The following is a 21,600-nucleotide window of genomic DNA, read 5'->3' as shown; positions in this document are numbered from 1 at the left end:
CCTTTTTTTTGGGTCACTAAGGGCAATTTAGCATGACCAATCCACCTAACCTGCACGTCTTTAGACTGTGGGAGGAAACCGGAGCACCCGGAGGAAACCCATGCAAACACGGGGAGAACGTGCAGACTCCGCACAGACAGTGACCCAGGAATCGAACCTGAGACCCTGGCGCTGTGAAGCCGCAGTGCTGGCCACTGTGCTACCGTGCTGCACCCATGCTGACCTCACACTTATTCACAGCATAGCTCTGAGGATTTACATTTTGTTTTCTCCCTCATTTCTTCCCCATCTTTTCTTCCAGAACACAAGTTGATAACATGTCATGCGTGCAACCTGAGCTCAACAATATCCAGGTCTGATTCAGAGTGGGGATGGGGCGAAACGGGGGTGGAGCCCAAGGGTGATGATAGCGGACTTTAGGGGCAAGGGGAGGCATGAAGCCTCCGGTGAGAATCGTGACATAGAATGTCTGTGGTTAAATGGGCCGGTTAAATAGTCCAGGGTGTTCGTGCCCCTGAAAAGTTTGAGAGCAGAGGTGATTTTCTTGCAGGAGACGCATCTCCTGGTGAAAGCTCAAATGAGGTTGAGAAAAAGGTGGGTGGGGCAAGTGTTCCACTCAGGGTTTGAGGGGGGTTGTCATCTTGCTAAATAAGAAACAGGAGGTGCGGGACTGTGGGGGGGTTTGTGATTGTGAGTGGGGTGCTTTTTGTGAAGGTGAATGCTCCCAGTTAGGATGACGTTGAATTCATAAAGAGGCTGTTAGGTGCGATCCCGGACTTGGACCCTCACCAGTTGATTTTGAAGAGGGGGGGGGGGTTTAATTGTGTATTGGAGCCAGGGGTGGATAAGTTGAATGCTAAGTGAATGGGGAGGTCTAGAGCGGCACGAGAGCTGTGAAGGTTTAGGGAGAGGATGGGAATGGTGGATCAGTGGAGGTTTGGGCACCTGGGAGAGGGAGTACTCCTTCTCTTATGTGTGTCGGGTATATTCCCGGATTGACATTTTTGCGGTGAGCCCGGTACTGCTGAGATGGGGATGGAAGGAGCAGAACATGAGGGAATAGTGATTTTGGACCACGCTGTACATCATTTAGACATTAAGACTTCATTCGGGTCAAGCACAGAAGCTGGGGTGGAGGTTGGATTCAAGGCTTTTGGCTGCCAAGGAGTTCTGTGGGAAGGTGGCTCAATCAGTAAGGGGATGTATTGGCAGCCACGTTTTGAAGAGCCTTGTAAGCGATGGTCCGGAGGAATTTATTTCATTCAAGGCCTACGAGGACAGACTTCTTTGTTGTAAGGAAAATTATGCTTCCAGTGGTAACAAAGGCGAAATACTCAGTGCTTGTAATCTTCGACCATGCGCCACATTGCACGGACATGAGGTTGGAGAAGGGCCAGGCCCAACCCCCCCTCATGGAGGCTGGACATAGCTCTCCTCGCCAATACAAATATATCACAAGCCATCGACGGTTATGTAACCTGCAATCAGAATGGAGAGATCTCACCTCCACTTTCTGGGAGGCAGTGAAGGCAGTGATCAGGGGGAGAAATCATAGCTTATAGGGTCCCTAGGGACAGGAAAGAAAAGGCAGCCAAGCAGCAGCTGATCGACTCCATACGGGAGGTGGATCGGTGGTACTTCATGGCCCCAACCTTGGAACTGCTAGCGGAGAGGAAAAAGCAGCAGATGGAATTTGATCTGCCGCCCACAAGGAAGGGAGTCCGCCAGCTCTGCCAAGCATGGAAGGCCCTCTACGAACATGGAAACAAGGCCAGCTAAGAAAGAAAGCAGCCGCGAAAGAGATAACGCAAGTTAGGGACAGAACTGGTAAGATGGTAGCAGACCCAAACAAGGCTTTTGAAAACTTTTACCGAGAGCTATACACCTCCGTACCCCCGAGAGGGGACTCGACAGGCTGATATATGGTGGGGAGGATCGGAAACAAGGGCTGGAAGAACTGGGTAGATTACGGAATGCATTAATCCCATGAAGTCAGGAAAAGAGCCAGGGCTCCCGGTAGACTTTTACATAAAATTTGCAGCAGCGCTGGCTCTGCACTTACGGGAGATGTTCAACGCCTCACTGTCAAATGGGGTTCTGCCGTCACACTGACCCAGGCCTCAATCTCATTGATCATCAAAAAGCAGAAAGACCCAACAGAGTGTGAAGCATACAGACCCATCTCTCTCTTAAACAATGATGCAACAGTCCCAGTGAAAGCACTGGCGACGCACCTGAAGAGGTGCCTGCCAGAAGTGATCGTTGAAGATCAGACCGGGTTTGTCAAGGGCAGACAACTAACAGTGAACATCAGACGCCTGCTAAAATGTAATAATGACCCCATTCGAGGAGAGGACACCAGAGGTGACCATCTCCCTGGTGTAGCCATCTGTGATGGCCACTTCCAGAATACAAAATGGACGCTCACAAAGAATGTAGGGAAATGTGGACAATGCTAGACAGCAAGCAGGCACAGTGCCTGAATGTATATTTGGAAGCAGTTACCAGACGGAATCGAAACTCTGGGTCAATTGGCATATTGATGGCCCATCTCCAAGGAACAAAGGACTAACACTCAGGTAGTTGATACTGTTACAGACATCCCGGCGCCAGAAAGACACAAACAAAGCCAGGCCAACGGCCACCTAAGACACGCCCAGCCATCAGAGCACCCACCACTTTATTGGTTAAGATCGATAACAATGTTCGAGAAGCTGCCCAATTAATTGGGGCCAAGTTTAAGGCCCGCCGAAAAGCATGCGATGCCCCTCCAAGTATAAGAAGGAACCCCCACGAGAGATTTGCTCTCTTGGATTTGGCTCTCAAGCGGAGAGACCCATCCACCAGCATCACCAGAAGCAGTAAGTTCAAGGTCAACGCTCGCTACCAGACGGACAACCTTAACTGTTCTCCTGTATCTCTTCGAACCCAACAGCCTCAGATCCGAACAACGCCATTGTTCCTCTGACTAAGTGGGCACCCAAAGTTAAGTATAGGCGTTAGCGTTAGAGATAGTTTAGTTTGTAGTACTGTTGTGCATGAGTAGATCTTACTCTTTGTGTAAATAAATAGTATTGACTTTGAACTAACTAACTGGTGTATTGGCTCTTTGATCAGTATTCGGTTTGAACCTTGTGGCAGTATCGAGAGATAGCTGGCGACTCTGAAAGTAAACATAATTAGGATTAAGGAAGGCAACCATATTGACTGCTATATTTATAGCAAGTAAACAGAGCAACACTGGATGCTGAGAAAGCCTTCAATCGAGTAGAATGAAGGTACCTCATGGAGGTACTTGAACGGTTTGGATTTGGAGCAGGGTTCATCGGGTGGATGAAGTTCCTGTACAGCGTTCCTACAGCGAGTGTACGGATGAACGCCACCAGCTCTGAATACTTTTGGCTGCAGAAGGTTACGAGGCAGGGATGATCGTTAGCCCTGCTCCTGTTCGTACTGGCAATTTAACCACTGGCCATCACCCTTAGATCGGCGGAGTGGTGGACGGGCATTCGGAGGGGGGGCAGAGAGCATAGAGTCTTGCTCTATGCTGATGATCAGCTCCTCGACATGTTGAACTCCCTAACCAGCATGGGAAAGATAACAGGATTCCGTAGGGAGTTCGGTGCCTTCTTCGGTTACAAACGCAACCAGGGAATGAGCGAAATCTTCCCGGTGAACCCCTGAGAGGGAGGAGCGGAGCTGGAAGAACTACTGTTAAAAGTGACCCAAACCAAGTTCAGGTACCTGGGGATCCAAGTGGCTCACACCTGGATGAAGCTCCACAAGTAGAACCTCTCCAGCCTGGTGGAGGAGGTGAAGAGGGACCTGCAAAGATGGGACTCACTCCTTCTTTCATTACCGGGAAGAGTGCAGATGGTCAAAATGAACATGCTGCCTAGGTTCCTATTCAAATTTAGGTCACTCCCGATCTTCATCCCCAAATCCTTCTTCATCAGGGCCGACAAGTTAATCTCGGTCATCGTCTGGTGTGGGAGAAAGCATCCCTAGGATAGGCAAGACCATCTTACAGCAAGGGCGACAAGTGGGACAAGCAAGGCCTGGTCCTACCGAGGCTCCTATTCTACCACTGGGCGGCAAACACGGTGATGGTGAGGGGGGGGCTAAGGGAACCAGAGGCTGACTGCGTCCGAATGGAGGAGACCTCCTGCATCGGGACGTCTCTCCGAGCGCTGACCACCTCACCACTCCCGGCCCCTCCACACACACTCCAGGAGCCTGGTGGTAGTGGCCACAGTAAGGACAAGGGACCAGTTCAGGCGCCATTTCAAGCTTGGCGAGATATCCATAGAGGCCCCCATCTGCAACAACCATAGGTTCACACCGGCGAGGATAGACGCCACATTTGGAACTTGGAGGGAAGACAGATGGACAAAGAGTGAAGGACCTTTACGTGGACAATAGACTGGTGACCCTGGGGAAGCTCTCAAAGAGGCTCCCAACTCCCGAAAGCGAACAAGCTCAGGTAGTTGCAGCTACTTGACTTTCTCCGCAAGGAGACATAAACCTTCCCCCAGAGAACCATACACACATTTCTGGACACAATAGTTGGGATGGACTGGTTAGGGCTCGACAAATGTGGCAACATCTACGGACAACTCATAGAAAAGGTCAAGACCCCATTTGACGAGACCAGGCAGAGCTGTGCACGGAGATAGGGGAGGACTATGGATCGAAGCGCTGCGCAGGATTAGTTCCACTCCCCCTGCACAAGGCTAAGCCTGAAGCAGCTCAAGGTGGAACCAGCTCAAGGGTTGGTTCAGCTCAGTGGGCTAGACAGCTGGTTTGTAATGCAGAGCAAGGCCAGCAGCGCGGGTCCAATTCCCGTACCAGCTTACCCGGACAGGCGCCGGAATTGGGCAACTATGGGTTTTTCACAGCAACTTCATATTTGTGACAATAAAAGATTATTATTATTATTACTACATAGTGCACCTTACTAAGACTACCATGAGCGGGTTCTTCCCGGAAGTGGAGGATAAGTGCGAGCAGTGACAGGGAGGGCCCAACCACACCCACATGTTCTGGGTCTGCCCCAGGCTAAGGGACTTCCGGATGGCTTTTTTCGAGGCCATGTCCAGGGTTGTGGGGATCTTCGGGGTGTCAAGAGCATCCAGAGCTGTGGACAGGAAAGTAGCGAACGCCATGGCCTGCACCTTACTGAACGTCAGGCAGAGACTTCTGTTAGGCTGGAAGTCGGCAGTGTCACACAGGGCCTCGGAGTGGCCCTCAGACCTGGCCGACTTCCTGCAACTAGAAAAAAATCAAATTGTCGATAAGGGAATCCGAGGGGAGATTCCACTGCACGTGGAAGAAGTTCACAAACCTCTTTGCAGACCTGTTCGCAGCCGGCAACTAACTAACTAACTGGGGGGGGTGGGGGGGGGGGGGGGGGGGGGGGGGGCAAAAATTCCAATAAGTATATTTCCAAAAATAAAGAAAAGGATCAACCAGTGGTGGGAGGAGGAAAAGGGGAGGGAGATAGGACGGGTGCTTTAGTGCGAAATAATGCGCTGAGTGAAACCAACCTCCTCCTATACAAGGATGAGTCTTATACGATTTAAAGTGGTGCATAGGGGTCACATGACTCGGGCCCGGATGAGTGGGTTTTTCCCGGAGGTAGTGGACGAGTGTGAGAGGTGTGGGAGGGAGCCGTCGACCCATGCCGATATGTTCTGGGAGTGTGAAGAGTTGGAGAACTTTTGGGAGGCGGATATTTTTGAAGTGGAGATCGGCTACGCCGCCGAGGGTCACAGTGTGGTTGGGAGACTTGCACGAGTTTCCCAGGTTGGAGAAAATCAAATTTGTCCTAAGGGGGTCGGAGGAGGGCTTTGAGGTACGGTGGAGGCCATTCATAATTATATTTGAGAAGCTGTTAATGGTGCAAAAGTGTCCAAACTGTATACTCTGTTGGGTGTTATGGTTCTGTTACTATGTTGAACCTGATTGGAATAAAATAGCTTTAAAAAAAACAATATTCTGGTAGCGCTGCTTCTTACCTAACGTAAAAGCCATGGTTAGGATCAGGAGGGTACTCGGTCCACTTCAACAAGGCTCTCTCAAACTCAATGCCGATCTTGGTTACAGATTTAGCAGGCAGCTGGATCAGCATCTCCAGTAGATGGGGGCACTCTCTGTCTTTGGCCGGCTGGTAATGGATATAACCTGTCACAACAAGCACACGGTACTATGGAAGTGTTTATTGTGAAAACAATAATGCTGTAAACCACTCTGTGACATCGTAATACACAATTAATTATGTTTGAAAACATTCATGAGTCAAATTTATTTGAATACCCAGCAACCTAAAGGAAGTTGCAGTAAGTGAGCCAGTGGTATTGACATGTTAAAGGGAACAGTATTAATAAATCCCAGAGCTAGATCGTACATATCTTAAAGCCAAAGAAAGGATCAGGAAAAAAAACTGTGGAGCACCTTAGGAATCATAGAGGATCCAATTCTGGGACTCACCATTCACCAAAAACTTAACTGGACCAGCCTCCCCGGACAGGCGCCGGAATGTGGCGACTAGGGGCTTTTCACAGTAACTTCATTGAAGCCTACTCGTGACAATAAGCGATTTTCATTTCATTTTACATTTCATATAAATACTATGGCTGTTAGAACAGGCCAGAGGCTGTGAATTTAATGATTCAACTCTCTCTTTCTCTCTCTCCCCCTTTCTATCGCTCTGAGTTTGTAGATCTTGTGTTTGCAGAGGGTGGGGGCAAGTTAAAATGGGAATTAGATAATAGTTAACCAGTTATATTTGCTGCATATTTCATTATAATTCCTGTTACAAATAAACAATGATTGTGTTTAAACTTACAAAGCTGGAGACTGTGATTATTGGGCAGCCAAGGGCCAAAGACTTTGAGTATCTTTCTAAAAATAATTGGTTAATTCACTTGTGCTGTGCCTCTGGGTCAAGTGGGGCTGGAATTAACCGTGCACTAGCCCAGGGTGTTCAACACAAGAGTGTGATGAAATATTCTCCCCTGGCCTGGATGAGTGCAGCCCCTACAACGCTCACGAAGCTGACACCATCCAGTATAAAGCAACCCGCTTGATCAGCACCCCATCCACCACCTTCAACATCCATTCCCTTCACCACTAACACACTGTGGCTGCAGCGTGTACCATCTACAAGATGCATTGCTGCAACTCTTCTACAGCACTTCCGAAGCTCAGGGACTCTACCATCTAGAAGGACAAGGGCAGTAATTGCATGGGGACACCAACTTTAAGTTCCTCTCCAAGTCACACACCATCCTGACTTGGAACTGTTGACCATTCTTTCACTGTCGCTGGTCCAGAATCCTGGAACTCCCTGCCTAGCATCACTATGGGTGTTCCTTAACCAGATGGAGTGCAGTGGTTCAAGAGACTCACGTTCACCTTTTCAAAAAGCAATTGGGGTTGGGCAATAAATACTGGCCTCATCAGCAACATTTAATACCCAAGATATTTTTTAAATTACTGAAACTGGGTTCAACATGGGGTCGGGGGAGGGGGGATTTTCACATTCATTGCCACGGCTATAATATATGTAGCACATTAACCACCTGTTTTAAAACCTGTCCAAAGTTAACCTCATGGAATTTGGAGATGAAAATCCGATGGATTCTATATGGAGTAGGGAAGATGCTGGGTTCTATCATCAAGGAAGAAATAGCGAGGCATCTGGATGGAAATTGTCCCATTGGGCCGACGCAGCATAAGTTCATAAAGGGCAGGTCGTGCCTAACTAATTTAGTGGGATTTTTTGAAGACATTACCAGTGTGGTAGAGCCAATGGATGTGGTATATCTGGACTTCCAGAAAGCTTTTGACAAGGTGCCACACAAAAGGTTGCTGCACAAGATAAATATGCATGGCGTTCAGGGTAAAATAGTAGCATGGATAGAGGATTGGTTAATTAATAGAAAGCAAAGTGGAGATTAATGGGTGTTTCTCTGGTTGGTAATCAGTAGCTGGTGGTGTCCCTCAGGGATCAGTGCTGGGCCCACAATTGTTCACAATTTACATAGATGATTTGGAGTTGGGGACCAAGTGCAATGTGTCCAAGTTTGCAGACGACACTAACATGAGTGGTAAAGCAAAAAATGCAGAGCATACCGGAAGTCTGCAGAGGGATTTGGATAGGTTAAGTGAATGGGCTAGGGTCTGGCAGATGGAATACAATGTTGACAAATGTGAGGTTATCCATTTTGGTAGGAATAACAGCAAAAGGGATTTTTATTTAAATGATAAAATATTAAAACATGCTGCTGTCCAGAGGGACCGAGGTGTCCTAGTGCATGAGTCACAAAAGTTGGTTTACAGGTGCAACAGGTGATTAAGAAGGTGAATGGAGTGTTGTCCTTCATTGCTAGAGGGATGGAGTTTAAGACTAGGGAGGTTATGCTGTATAAGGTGTTGGTGAGGCCACACCTGGAGTATTGTGTTCAGTTTTGGTCTCCTTACCTGAGAAAGGACGTACTGGCGCTGGAGGGTGTGCAGAGGAGATTCACTAGGTTAATCCCAGAGCTGAGGGGGTTGGATTACGAGGAGAGGTTGAGTAGGCTGGGACTGTACTCGTTGGAATTTAGAAGGATACAGGGGGATCTTATAGAAACATATAAAATTATGAAGGGAATAGATAGGATAGATGCCGGGACATTGTTTCCACTGGCGGGTGAAAGCAGAACTAGGGGGCATAGCCTCAAAATAACGGGAAGTAGATTTAGGACTGAGTTTAGGAGGAACTTCTTCACCCAAGGGTTGTGAATCTAGGAATTCCCTGTCCAGTGAAGCAGGTGAAGCTCCTTCATTAAATGTTTTCAAGATAAAGATAGATAGTTTTTTGAAGGATAAAGGGTTATGGTGTTCGGGTGGGAAAGTGGAGCTGAGTCCACAAAAGATCAGCCATGATCTCATTGAATGGCGGTGCAGGCTCAAAGGGCCAGACGGCCTACTCCTGCTCCTGGTTCTTATGGATAAAACTTTTCCAGCAGCTGTCAAGAGCAAAGGGTCACATCATGGAAGTATTAAATGGTAGATAATGTAAGTCAATATCATTTTTTCAAAGCAACTTAGGAAAGTAAGGCCTGAGGATGTCAATGGAAATTATTCAAAAATAATCTTACCATATATATCAGGATTAATCTATATACTGGATGTAGAATAGACTAATAGGCGATAGAACTTTGAGTGCCAATCAAAAGCAAATCAGATGCCATGACAGAAGAGGCAATATACAGCGAGAATTAATTTTGATGGGCTGAATGCTCTTTTTCCCATCCCTTGTAATAGATATAATGTATATCTGAGATATTGTACCACTGACTAGACTGGCTGTGGCGGAGTCACAAGAACAGCAATCTCTCCTGGCTCCCCAGCACCACCTACAGGTGGTACAAATAACACAACTCCGAACACAGGAGGTGAGGAATGGGAAATTGATCCCCCCTCCCCCCCCCCCATCCAGCTCTCAGAACACTTTCATCTCCTTAATGCAGTTCTGGTCGCCTCATTTTAGGAAGGATGTGGAAGCTTTGGAAAAGGTGCAAAGGAGATTTACCAGGATGTTGCCTGGAATGGAGAGTAGGTCATACGAGGAAAGGTTGAGGGTGCTAGGCCTTTTCTCATTAGAACGGAGAAGGATGAGGGGCGACTTGATAGAGGTTTATAAGATGATTAGGGGAATAGATAGAGTAGACAGTCAGAGACTTTTTCCCCGGGTGGAACACACCATTACAAGAGGACATAAATTTAAGATAAATGGTGGAAGATATAGAGGGGATGTCAGAGGTAGGTTCTTTACCCAGAGAGTAGTGGGGGCATGGAATGCACTGCCTGTGGAAGTAGTTGAGTCGGAAACGTTAGGGACCTTCAAGCGGCTATTGGATAGGTACATGGATTAGGGTAGAATAATGGAGTGATGGTTAACTTCTTAAGGGCAGCACGGTAGCATTGTGGATAGCACAATTGCTTCACAGCTCCAGGGTCCCAAGTTCGATTTCGACTTGGGTCACTGTCTGTGTGGAGTCTGCACATCCTCCCCGTGACTGCGTGGGTTTCCTCCGGGTACTCCAGTTTCCTCCCACAGTCCAAAGATGTGCAGGTTGGGTAGATTGGCCATGAAAAATTGTCCAAAATTCTTTGATTAACCTAGGACAAAAGTTTGGCGCAACATCGTGGGCCGAAGGGCCTGTTTTGCGCTGTATTTCTCTATTAACTCTATTAACTCTATTAATACCAGGCCCCTGGTAAATGAGCAGAATCCCTGTTTCTCTTTGAACGCTTCAGTTGGAGAAGATTCCAGTTCAAAGGGAATTCTCATCCTCCAAGATGGAAGAAAATTCCCCAGAAAACAGAACCACAGGGTTTTACGGTTCACAAAGTGTGCAAACCTATGTGGCATCTGAACAGCTAAACTATTAAAATAAATTATTCGCAGATGCTGGGAATTTTAAATTAAAGCTTAACACATGGCAGACCTGTCAGCATCTTATAAAGACAAGGCACGTTAGCAGGAATATACAAGTTGTGTACTTTACTTTGGAAACGTGGCAAGTATGTTTTTTCTTTCACATGATTATATCCTGGGTTAGGCCAGCAGCAGGGACAAAAGGAATGTCAAAAGAAATTGCCAAAGGCAATTATGCAAATTTAAAACCTTGCCGGTAATGAGGTTGCATTTGAAGTTTCAACTCTTCTAATTTTAAAACTTGGATAATGATCAACAGCATCCCTAATCTTCCTGACCCAAATGGGAAAAGATCCAGCCATCTCAATCTTCTATCATAGCCCAGTATCCACTTTGTTGCCCTTCCTTGAGTCAGGTTCAACTCATTTTCTTTCTTGTGGGCCTCTTCCCCATCAGCGCACTCCTCATTGATTGCCGGTGCCTCTTCATCCCGATCATATCCAAGACAGCAGACACCATCTCGATCTACCCACTGCTGCCAGCACCCCTCCCCAAACTTGGCAGCATGTTATTTTCAAAATCAATAATAGTAGGATTACCAATGATGTCATTCCAAGCCATGCTTCATTTATGTATCTTTAGCAGGATAGTAAGTTTTTTTAATTCATTCAGGGGATTTGGGCGTCGCCGGCTGAGCCAGCATTTATTGCCCATCCCAATCTATCCTTCCTTTCAGAGGGCATTTGAGAGTCAACCACATTGAAGTGGGCCAGGCCAGGTACGGATGGCAGATTTCCTTCCCAAAAGGACATCAGTGAACCAGATGGTGTTTTTTTTCCCATAAATTTACAGTACCCAATTCACTTTTTCCAGTTAAGGGGCAATTTAGCGTGGCCAATCCACATAGCCTGCACATTTTTGAGTTGTGGGGATGAAACCCACGCAAATACGGGGAGAATGTGCAAACTCCACACGGACAGTGACCCAGAGCCGGGATCGAACCTGGGACCTCGGCGCCGTGAGGCAACAGGGCTAACCCACTGCGCCACCGTGCTGCCCAGCAGATGGGTTTTTATGGCAATCGACAATGGTTTCACAATTCCAGATTTCTATTCAGATTTCACCATCTGCCGTGGTGGGATATGAACCTGGGTCCACAGAGCATTCTCCTGGGTTTCTGGATTACCGGTGACAAGACCACCACACCACTGCATCCCCTATTCTAAGATGTGTTTTGGCATGACAAGAGAATCTTGTGTCATAGGTCATGTGAAGAAATAACTGTATCCCCGTTAGCTCACCACTTCAATCCTCGTGAAACGGAGAGACATCAAAGGAAGAAGAAAAGCGGCAGGGAAGAGAAAAGGAAAGAGAGGGGTGGGGAGGGGAGACAGGCAGCTTACTTGGTTTGATCTCTTTGCCCCTGGTGGTGATGGTGAGTGTGTGGACATAGAGCCGAAGATACCATGGCACAATTTCCATCAACAACACCGGGAATGCCCGGCAAGGGTGATTATTATAGATCAAGGTGTTGATTTTGCCTGACTGGAGACCAAAGCCACTCACATATCTCTCTGCGTAGAAGACAGGCACTTCAGGTATCACTGCACAGAAATCAGAAGTAACAGTCATTAGATTCTTGAATAGCTGTTGGACAGCTCTTGTAAATGTTTAGAACATTCTAAAATATACCAAAGCCCTTGTTTTATGTGGCCAGTGCATGTAATTTAAATTAACATTAATTTCTGAATAGTGCAGCTATAAGTCATAGCATTCCAAATTCACCTTGTGCTTCAATCATTTCAAAAGTCCCCTTTTCAATATAATGCAGGCTGTGACAATTAGTCCAACAGCTAGTGCACTGATCCCTGTCTGATTATCTATCCCCCCCTGTTCTCTCGTCCAAGTAGAAAAGCTATCTCATCATAGCTCAGCACAACAACTGAGATAAAATTGAGAATTAAGCAGAATCAGGTAGAATTTGCAGCCCACCACTCTCTGGGTTGTCTCTTGTTGGTGATAAGTCACTGCAATGTCAGAAAGTCATGTATCCACATGATATAAAGCCCCTCTTAGATAAACAGCTTCCTTTGTAGGTCCATCCCTTTCTTCCCATTTCTCATTTTGCTCAGGTATGTTTCCAGAGGGGTAATCACCTAAGCTATCATGTCTCATGTAAAGCTAGTCGGTAAATACTGGCAGATGATCTGACCAGAATGAATTGATAGCTGAGCCCAGCCTGTCTTCATCAGAATGTTCACACAGGAGAATTTTCAGCAAAAGGATGGCAGTGCTCAAATGTGGAAATATGTTTGACCTTTGGTCCCCTACACCATCAATTCTGAGCTTTCAGCAACCACTAACAAAAGAGTTTCAGGCACTTATATATCAAGCTGTATGAGATTCATGTACTTACAGCATACAAAGACAAACTCAGGTATATGTCAAGTCAGAATTGATTGAGTCCAGCTTTCCTGTACTCATATTTACGCCGACCCAGGTTTCTGTCCTTACTGCATAAAGACATCCAAGACTTCCGTCATTGTTGCATAGAGTCAGTTTCAGGTTCCTGTAGTTACTGAATAGAATAAGACTGAGGTTTCTGTACTGTGTACAGTCAATGCTTCCTGTAGTGCTTGTACAGTCAGTCAGAGAAGGCTGCACCTAGCTTCACTATCAGTGTCAATAATCAAAAAGGCTAATGGAGAATGTGTACCTGAGGTGGTCACAGAGGACCAGACGGGCTTCGTCAAAGGTAGACAGCTCACCTCGAACATCAGGCGCCTGCTGAACGTGATAATGACCCCCTCCGGGGAGAGAACACAAGAGGTGATCGTCTCCCTGGACGCAGAAAAGGCCTTCGACAGAGTCGAATGGAAATACCTCATAGAGGTACTGGAGCGGTTCGGGCTTGGAACAGGGTTCACCGCTTGGGTAAAGCTCCTATACAACGCCCCCATGGCGAGTGTACGGACCAACAATACCAACTCCCAATACTTCCAGCTGCACAGGGGCACCAGACAAGGATGCCCACTGTCCCCGCTGCTGTTTGCACTAGCAATCGAACCGCTAGCAATTGCGCTCAGGGCAGCAAAAAATTAGAGGGGGATCCGAAGGGGAGGCAGAGAGCACAGAGTCTCACTCTATGCAGATGATCTGCTCCTCTACATCTCGGACCCACAAAGCAGCATGGACGGAATCATCGGGGGGGGGGGGGGGGGGGGGGGGGAGCACTAAAGGGGCTGCCGTTCAAACAAGCCCGACATAAATTCCGCTACCTGGGGATCCAAATAGCCCATGACTGGAAAGGGATCCACAAATGGAACCTCACCAGCCTGGCGGAGGAAGTAAAAAAGGACCTGCAAAGATGGAACACATTCCCACTCTCCCTCGCGGGGAGAGTCCAGACGATCAAAATGAAAGTATTGCCCAGGTTCCTCTTCCTGTTTAGATCCATTCCGATCTACATCCCCAAGGCCTTTTTCAAAGCGCTGGACAAACTAATCATGGCGTTCGTATGGGGGGGTAAAAATGCTAGGATCCCAAAGAAGGTCCTACAGAAAACAAAATCCAGGGGGGGGCTAGCCCTCCCGAATCTACAATTCTACCACTGGGCGGCAACAGCCGAGCGGGTAAGGGGATGGATCCAGGAGCCAGAAGCCGAGTGGGTGCGTGCGGAGGAGGCCTCCTGCATGGGGACCTCCCTCCGGGCCCTCGCCGCGGCAGCACTCCCATCCCCACCCAAAAAACACTCCAGCGGTGGTGACAGCCACCCTCCAATCTTGGAACCAACTGCGGCAGCAATTTGGCCTGAACAAAATGTCGGACAAGGCTCCCATCTGCAACAACCATAGGTTCAAACCAGCACTGACTGACGCCACCTTCAAAAGGTGGAGGCAGGACGGGGGGGGCACTGACAGTCAGGGACCTATACACGGACGACAGGATCGCAACACTGGACGAACTGACAGAGAAATTTCGGCTAGCTGGGGGGAACGAGCTACGGTACCTGCAGCTCAAAAACTTCCTACGAAAGGAGACAAGGACGTACCCACAACCGCCACGACAGACACTACTGGAAGACCTAATGGACGCAAGTATCCTAGAGAAAGGGAACTGTAGCGACATGTATGACCGACTGGTAGAAAGGGACGACACCGTACTGGACGCAACAAGAAGGAAATGGGAGGACGACTTGGGGACGGAGATAGGGTGGGGACTCTGGAGCGAAGCACTGCATAGGGTCAACTCCACCTCCACGTGCGCAAGGCTCAGCCTGACGATACTAAAAGTGGTACATAGAGCCCACTTAACGAGAAACCGTATGAGTAGGTTCTTCCCGGAGGTGGAGGACAGATGTGAACGGTGCCAAAGAGGCCCGGCCAACCACGCCCACATGTTCTGGTCTTGCCCCAGACTTGTGGAGTACTGGACAGCCTTCTTCGAGGCTATGTCCAAAGTGGTGGGGGTGAGGGTGGAGCCATGCCCGATAGTGGCGGTCTTCAGGGTTTCAGACCAGCCAGATCTATTCCTGGGGAGGAGGGCGGACGCCCTTGCCTTTGCCTCCCTGATCGCCCGCCGTAGAATCCTGTTTGGCTGGCGGTCAGCAGCACCGCCCAAAGCTGCAGACTGGCTGTCCGACCTCTCAGAATCTCTCCAAATGGAGAAAATCAAATTCGCCATCCGAGGGTCGGACGACGGCTTCCACAGAACATGGGAGCCATTCATGCAACTGTTCCGGGACCTGTTTGTGGCCAACGTACAAGAGGAAGAATAGTCGGGGGGGGGGGGGGGGGGGGGGGGCTACGGGTTCGTTACGGGGGTTTGATGGCTAGCTAAGGCCCAAAACCAAACTAAATAAATGCCAATAAACATGTTGGGGAATGTAAAATATGTATGCCGGCTAAAGGGGGGAGGCCACTGTTATTACTACGAAGATGCTTACCTGTAAATATATATGTTAATTTTTGCGTGTTCTTTTTTTTTCTCTCTCTCTAACAATTTGTAATTTGTTCAAAATAAAACATGAAAACTGAATAAAAAACATTTATTAAAAAAAAGGCTAATGGAATAATGGACTTTATAACTTGCGGAATAGAATAACAGATGGTAAAAGTTGTGCTTCAACTATAAAAAAGCCTGGTTAGACCACCCCTAAAAGCAGTCTGGAAACTACACATAAAGAAAGATCACCAGCCTCCAAAATTAGGAATCACTTCCAGACACAAAGAGTGGTAGAAGCTTGCAGCCAACACTGCAATCTACCCGGTATGTGGAAAATTGTCCAGCTATGTCCTATACACAAAAAGCAGGACAATTACTGCCCCTTCAGTCTACTCTCAGATGAAACTGATGGAAGGGGTCATCAACAGCACTATCAAGTGGCACTTGTTTAGTGATAATCTGCTCAAAGACGCTCAGATTCTGTTCCGTCAGGGCCCCTCAACTCCTGATCTCATTATAACGTTGTTTCAAACATGGACAAAAGAGCTGAACATCAGGAGGTGAGATGAGAGTGACTGCCCTAGACATCAAGACAACATTTGACTGAGTATGGCATCAAGGAGCCCTAGCTGAACTGGAGTCAATGGTAATCAGGAGGAAAATTCTCCACTGGTTGGAGAAATACCTAGCACAAAGGAAGATGGTTCTGATTGTTGGAGGTCAATGATTTCAGTTCCAGGTCATTACCACAGGAGTTCCTCAGGGTAGAGTCCTAGGCCCAACCATCTTCAGCTCTTTCATCAATGCTCTCCCTTCCATCATAAGATCAAATGTGGTGACGTTAGCACAATGTTCAGCACAATTTGCGACTGCTCACAGCAAGACCTGGACAATATCTAGGCTTGGGCCGACAAGAGGCAAGTAACATTCGTGCCACACAAGTGCCGGGCAATGACCATCTTCAACAAAAGCGAATCTAACCATCTCAGTTAACATTTAATGGCATTACCATCATTGAATCCTCCACTATCAACATCCGGTGACTACAAGAACAGGCCAGAGGCTGGGAATTCTGCATTGAGTGACTCATCTCCTGACTCCCCAAAGCCTATCCACCATTTACAAGGCAGAAGTCAGGAGTGCGATGTAATACCCTCCACTTGCTTGGATGAATGCAGCTCCTACAACATTCAAGGGGCTTGATACCACCCAAGACAAAGCAGGCTGCTTGATTGGCACATCATCCACAAGCATCCATTCCCTCCACCACAGTTGCACAGTGGATACCACCTACAGGAGGCACTGCAGGAAGTCACCACGGCTCCTTAGACAGCATCTTCCAAACCGCTACCATCTAGAAAGATACCTGGGAACACCACCACCTGGAGGTTCCCCTCCAAGCAACTCACCATCTTGACTTGGAAATACATCACCGTTCTTTCACTGCCACTGGGTCAAATTTCTGAAACTGCCTCCAGCACTGTGGGTGTACCTCCACCACAGGGATTGCAGCGTTTCAAGAAGACAGCTCACCACTACCTTCTTGAGGGCAATTAGGGATGGACAATAAACGCTGGGCTAGCCAGCGATGTGCACAACCCATGACTAAATAAAAATAAAATCCTCCTGCCCAAAAGACGTTTGAAGCTGGATGAATTGCTAATTATAAAACCGAAATTGATGGACTTTGTTGGAAAGGTATTCCAGGAAGAGGGGCAATGGCAGATAGATATATTGAGTTAGATTGTGGAACACCCGTGATGTAATTGGCAGGATCGGTGAGGCTGTCCCCCCTTTATTGGGTCAGGCATCACAGAGCGGGTGGTTGCGAAAATTCCAAATAGACTATTAAAGAGGGCGCCTGATCTGTGCCCAAGCTGGAGGTTCCTTGCCCGACTGTGTACGGTCTCTTAGAGGCTCCTGTACTGACTGTAAACAGCAAACAATGATTCCTGAACTTACCAAGCGGTTTGGCCAATTTCCATTTTAAGGCTATGTTTAACGAGTGTGATGATGTGCTGTACAGCTGAGGATTCAGCAGGTTGTACACAGCATAGGATCGCCACTTCCCATGAACTGTTGTGTTAAGCACCATGGGTGCTGGTGGTATCAGCTCATAGGTGTCATTAACCTAGAAAGTTGAAAAGCAGAATTTTATAATTTTTTTTTTACATCCTTGCTTCCTCTGCCTCCAAAACAATAAACTCTGACATATTTTCATGCCATTTTCATATTAAATGAAAGGAGCTGATTGGATGGAATCAGGTCCTGTTACTTGTCTGCAACCAATAATGTCTGTGAAATACAGACACAGAACATTAGTATTATGTAAGCAGGCTCCAGCTCATTGTTCCTGCACATCAAACAGTTCCCACATCCAAGTTATCATAAAATTTATAGTGCAGAAGGAGGCTATTTGGCCCATCGAGCCTGCACTGGCCTTTAGAAAGAGCACCCTACCTAAGCCCACACCGTAACTCAGTAACCCCACCTAACCTTTTTGGACACTAAGAGCAATTTAACATGGCCAATCCACCTAGCCTGCACATCTTTGAATTGTGGGAGGAAACCCACAATTTCCCGGAGGAAACCCACGCAGACATGGGAAAAACGTGCACAGACCGTGACAGGACGAGGATCGAACCTGGGACCCTGGAGCTGTGAAGCAACTTGACTAACCACTGTGCTACCGTGCTACCCTAGATTCAACCATATTGTTGTATGGCTGGAGGCACATGTAGGCGATGCCAGACCAGGGAAACAAAACCGTCAGTAACTAGGGAAACAGACACCACTACCAGGAACCAGGGAAACCAATCCCCACCTTCAGGAACCAGGGAAACAAACCCCACCATCAGTAACCAGAGATGTCAAACCCTGGCGTCAGTAACCAGGAAATCCAAACCCCACCACTAGTAACCAGGGAAACAAACCCCACTGACACTAACCGGGGAAACAGGCCCCACTGTCAGTAACCAGAGATATCAAAGCCTGGCATCAGTAACAGGAAAACCAAATCCACCATCAGTAACCAGGGAAACCAAATCCCACTGTCACTAACCAGAGAAACAAACGCCCCTGTCAGTAACCAGGGAAACAAACCCCCCCGTCAGTAACCAGAGATATCAAACCCTGGCGTCAGTAACCAGGGAATCCATATCCACCATCAGTAACCAGGGAAACTCAAATCCCACTGTCAGTAACCAGGGAAACTCAAATCCCACTGTCAGTAACCTGGGAAACAAATCCCCCTGTCGGTAACCAGGGAAACAAACCCCACCGCCAGTTACCAGTGACCAGACCCCACCAACAGTTACCAGGAAAAGCAAACCCCACTGTCAGTAACCAGGGAAACAAACTCCACCGTCATTAACCAGAGAAATGAACCCCACTGACAGTAACAAGGGAAACAAACCCTACTGTCAGTAACCAGGGAAACAAACCCCACCGTCAGTAACCAGGGAAACAGACCCCACCATCAGTAACCAGGGAAACAGACCCCACCGTCAGTAGCCTGGAAACAGACCCCACCATCAGTAACCAGGGAAACAAAACCCACCATCAGTAACCAGGGAAACAGACCCCACCATCAGTAACCAGGGAAACAGACCCCACCATCAGTAACCAGGGAAAGAAAACCCACCATCAGTAACCAGGGAAAGAAAACCCACCATCAGTAACCAGGGAAAGAAAACCCACCATCAGTAACCAGGGAAAGAAAACCCACCATCAGTAACCAGGGAAACAGACCCACCATCAGTAACCAGGGAAACAGACCCCACCATCAGTAACCAGGGAAACAGACCCCAACATCAGTAACCAGGGAAACAGACCCCACCATCAGTAACCAGGGAAACAGACCCCACCATCAGTAACCAGGGAAAGAAAACCCACCATCAGTAACCAGGGAAAGAAAACCCACCATCAGTAACCAGGGAAAGAAAACCCACCATCAGTAACCAGGGAAAGAAAACCCACCATCAGTAACCAGGGAAACAGACCCACCATCAGTAACCAGGGAAACAGACCCCACCATCAGTAACCAGGGAAACAGACCCCAACATCAGTAACCAGAGAAACAGACCCCACCATCAGTAACCAGGGAAACAAAACCCACCATCAGTAACCAGGGAAACAAAACCCACCATCAGTAACCAGGGAAACAAAACCCACCATCAGTAACCAGGGAAACAAAACCCACCATCAGTAACCAGGGAAACAGACCCCACCGTCAGTAACCAGGGAAAGAAAACCCACCATCAGTAACCAGGGAAAGAAAACCCACCATCAGTAACCAGGGAAACAGACCCACCATCAGTAACCAGGGAAACAGACCCCACCATCAGTAACCAGGGAAACAGACCCCACCATCAGTAAACAGGGAAACAGACCCCACCATCAGTAACCAGTGAAACAGACCCCACCATCAGTAACCAGGGAAACAAAACCCACCATCAGTAACCAGGGAAACAAAACCCACCATCAGTAACCAGGGAAACCAAATCCCACTGTCACTAACCAGGGAAACAACCCCCCCCCCCCTCCCGGTCAGTAACCAGGGAAACAAACCCCACCGTTAGTAACCAGAGATATCAAACCCTGGCGTCAGTAACCAGGGAAACCAAATCCACCATCAGTAACCAGGGAAACCCAAATCCCACTGTCAATAGCCAGGGAAACAAATCCCCCCCTGTCAGTAAGCAGGGAAACAAACCCCACCACCGGTTACCAGGGAAAACAAACCCACCATCAGTAACCAGGGAAACAAATCCCACCGCTAGTAACCAGGGAACAGACCCCACCTACAGTTACCAGGAAAACCAAACCCCACTGTCAGTAACCAGGTAAAAACAGACCCCACCATCAGTAACCAGAGAAACAGACCCCACCATCAGTAACCAGGGAAACAGACCCCACCATCAGTAACCAGGGAAACAAAACCCACCATCAGTAACCAGGGAAACAAAACCCACCGTCAGTAACCAGGGAAACAGACCCCACCATCAGTAACCAGGGAAACAAAACCCACCATCAGTAACCAGGGAAACAGACCTCGGGCGAAATTCTCCGACCCCCAGCAGGGTCGGAGAATCGCCTGGGGCCGCCTAAAATCCCACCCCCGCCGTGGCAGAGATTCTCCGCCACCCGGGAAGTGGCAGTGGCGAGAATATCGCCACCCCGATCAGCGAGGCCCCTGCGGTGATTCTCCGGCCCGGATGGGCCGAAGTCCCGCTGCTGGGAGGCCTCACCCACCGCCGAGGTTTGAACCACCTCTGTAACGGCGGGATCAGCGGCGCGAGCGGGCCCCCGGGGTCCTGGGGTGGGCGGGGGGGGGGGGGGGGGGGCGGGCGATCGGACCCCGGGGGGGTGCCCCCACGGTGGCCAGGCCTGCGATCGGGGCCCCCCGCTCAGACTCCGGGCCAGTGCCCTGGGTGCACTATTTCTCTTCCGCGGCCGCCACGGCCTCCGCCATGGCGGAAGCGGAAGAGAAACCCACATCGCGCATGCACCGGTGGTGACGTCAGCGGCAGCTGGCCGCTGACGTCACCGCCGGCGCATGCGCCGACCGGCGAAAGCCTTTCGGCCAGCCCCGCTGCCGGGGGCGCCGGTTTTTTGCGCCAGTCTTCTGGTGCAAACCGCTCCGGCGCGGGGCTGGCCCCCAAAGGTGGGGAGAATTCCCCACCTTTGGGGAGGCCCGACCCGAGTGGTTGGCGCTACTCCCCTACGCCGGCACCCTCCGTCACGCCGGGTAGGGGAGAATCCAGCCCCCCATCATCAGTAACCAGAGAAACCAAACCACACCGTCAGTCACCAGGGACACAAACCCCACCATCAGTAATCAGGGATACTAAACCCCAATTCAGTAACCACAGAAAGACTGGAAAATAGGGCGGAGAAAAGGCCCATCGAGTCTGCATCGTCGCATGAAAGGCACCTGATCTGCCAATCCTAATCACATCTGCCTGCACCTGACCCATAGCCTCGAATGATATGATGTGCCCAGTGCTCATCCAGGTACTTTTTAAAGGATGTGAGGCATCCCGCCTCTACCACCCACCCAGGCTGTGCGTTCCAGACCATCACCAACCTCTGGGTAAAAAGGTTTTTCCTCAAATCTCCCTTGAACCTCCCACCCTTCACCTTGAACTTATGTCCCCATGTATCCGACCATTCAACTAAGGGGAACAGCTGTTCCCTACCCACCTTGTTCATGCCCCTCATAAACC

The 21,600-nt window shown here is 48.7% G+C and overlaps 1 protein-coding gene across 1 annotated transcript in view; it reads right to left on the bottom strand.

The window, feature by feature from the left end:
• The window catches only part of pigt (phosphatidylinositol glycan anchor biosynthesis, class T), a 57,140-nt gene that overhangs the window by 12,411 nt on the left and 23,129 nt on the right, over window positions 1–21,600 (bottom strand). Inside the window, exons 8-10 of the mRNA XM_038802946.1 lie at window positions 17,336–17,504; window positions 11,833–12,033; window positions 6,018–6,183 (exon numbers count right to left, since the gene is read on the bottom strand). Of these exons, the coding sequence (XP_038658874.1) occupies window positions 6,018–6,183; window positions 11,833–12,033; window positions 17,336–17,504 (536 nt within the window). The remainder of the gene's footprint in view (window positions 1–6,017; window positions 6,184–11,832; window positions 12,034–17,335; window positions 17,505–21,600) is intronic.

Source organism: Scyliorhinus canicula, chromosome 7 (assembly GCF_902713615.1).
Source record: "Scyliorhinus canicula chromosome 7, sScyCan1.1, whole genome shotgun sequence".
Lineage (NCBI taxonomy): Eukaryota > Metazoa > Chordata > Chondrichthyes > Carcharhiniformes > Scyliorhinidae > Scyliorhinus > Scyliorhinus canicula.
Note: the sequence above shows the minus strand (reverse complement) of the source record. Positions and strands in the feature narration are given on the sequence as shown.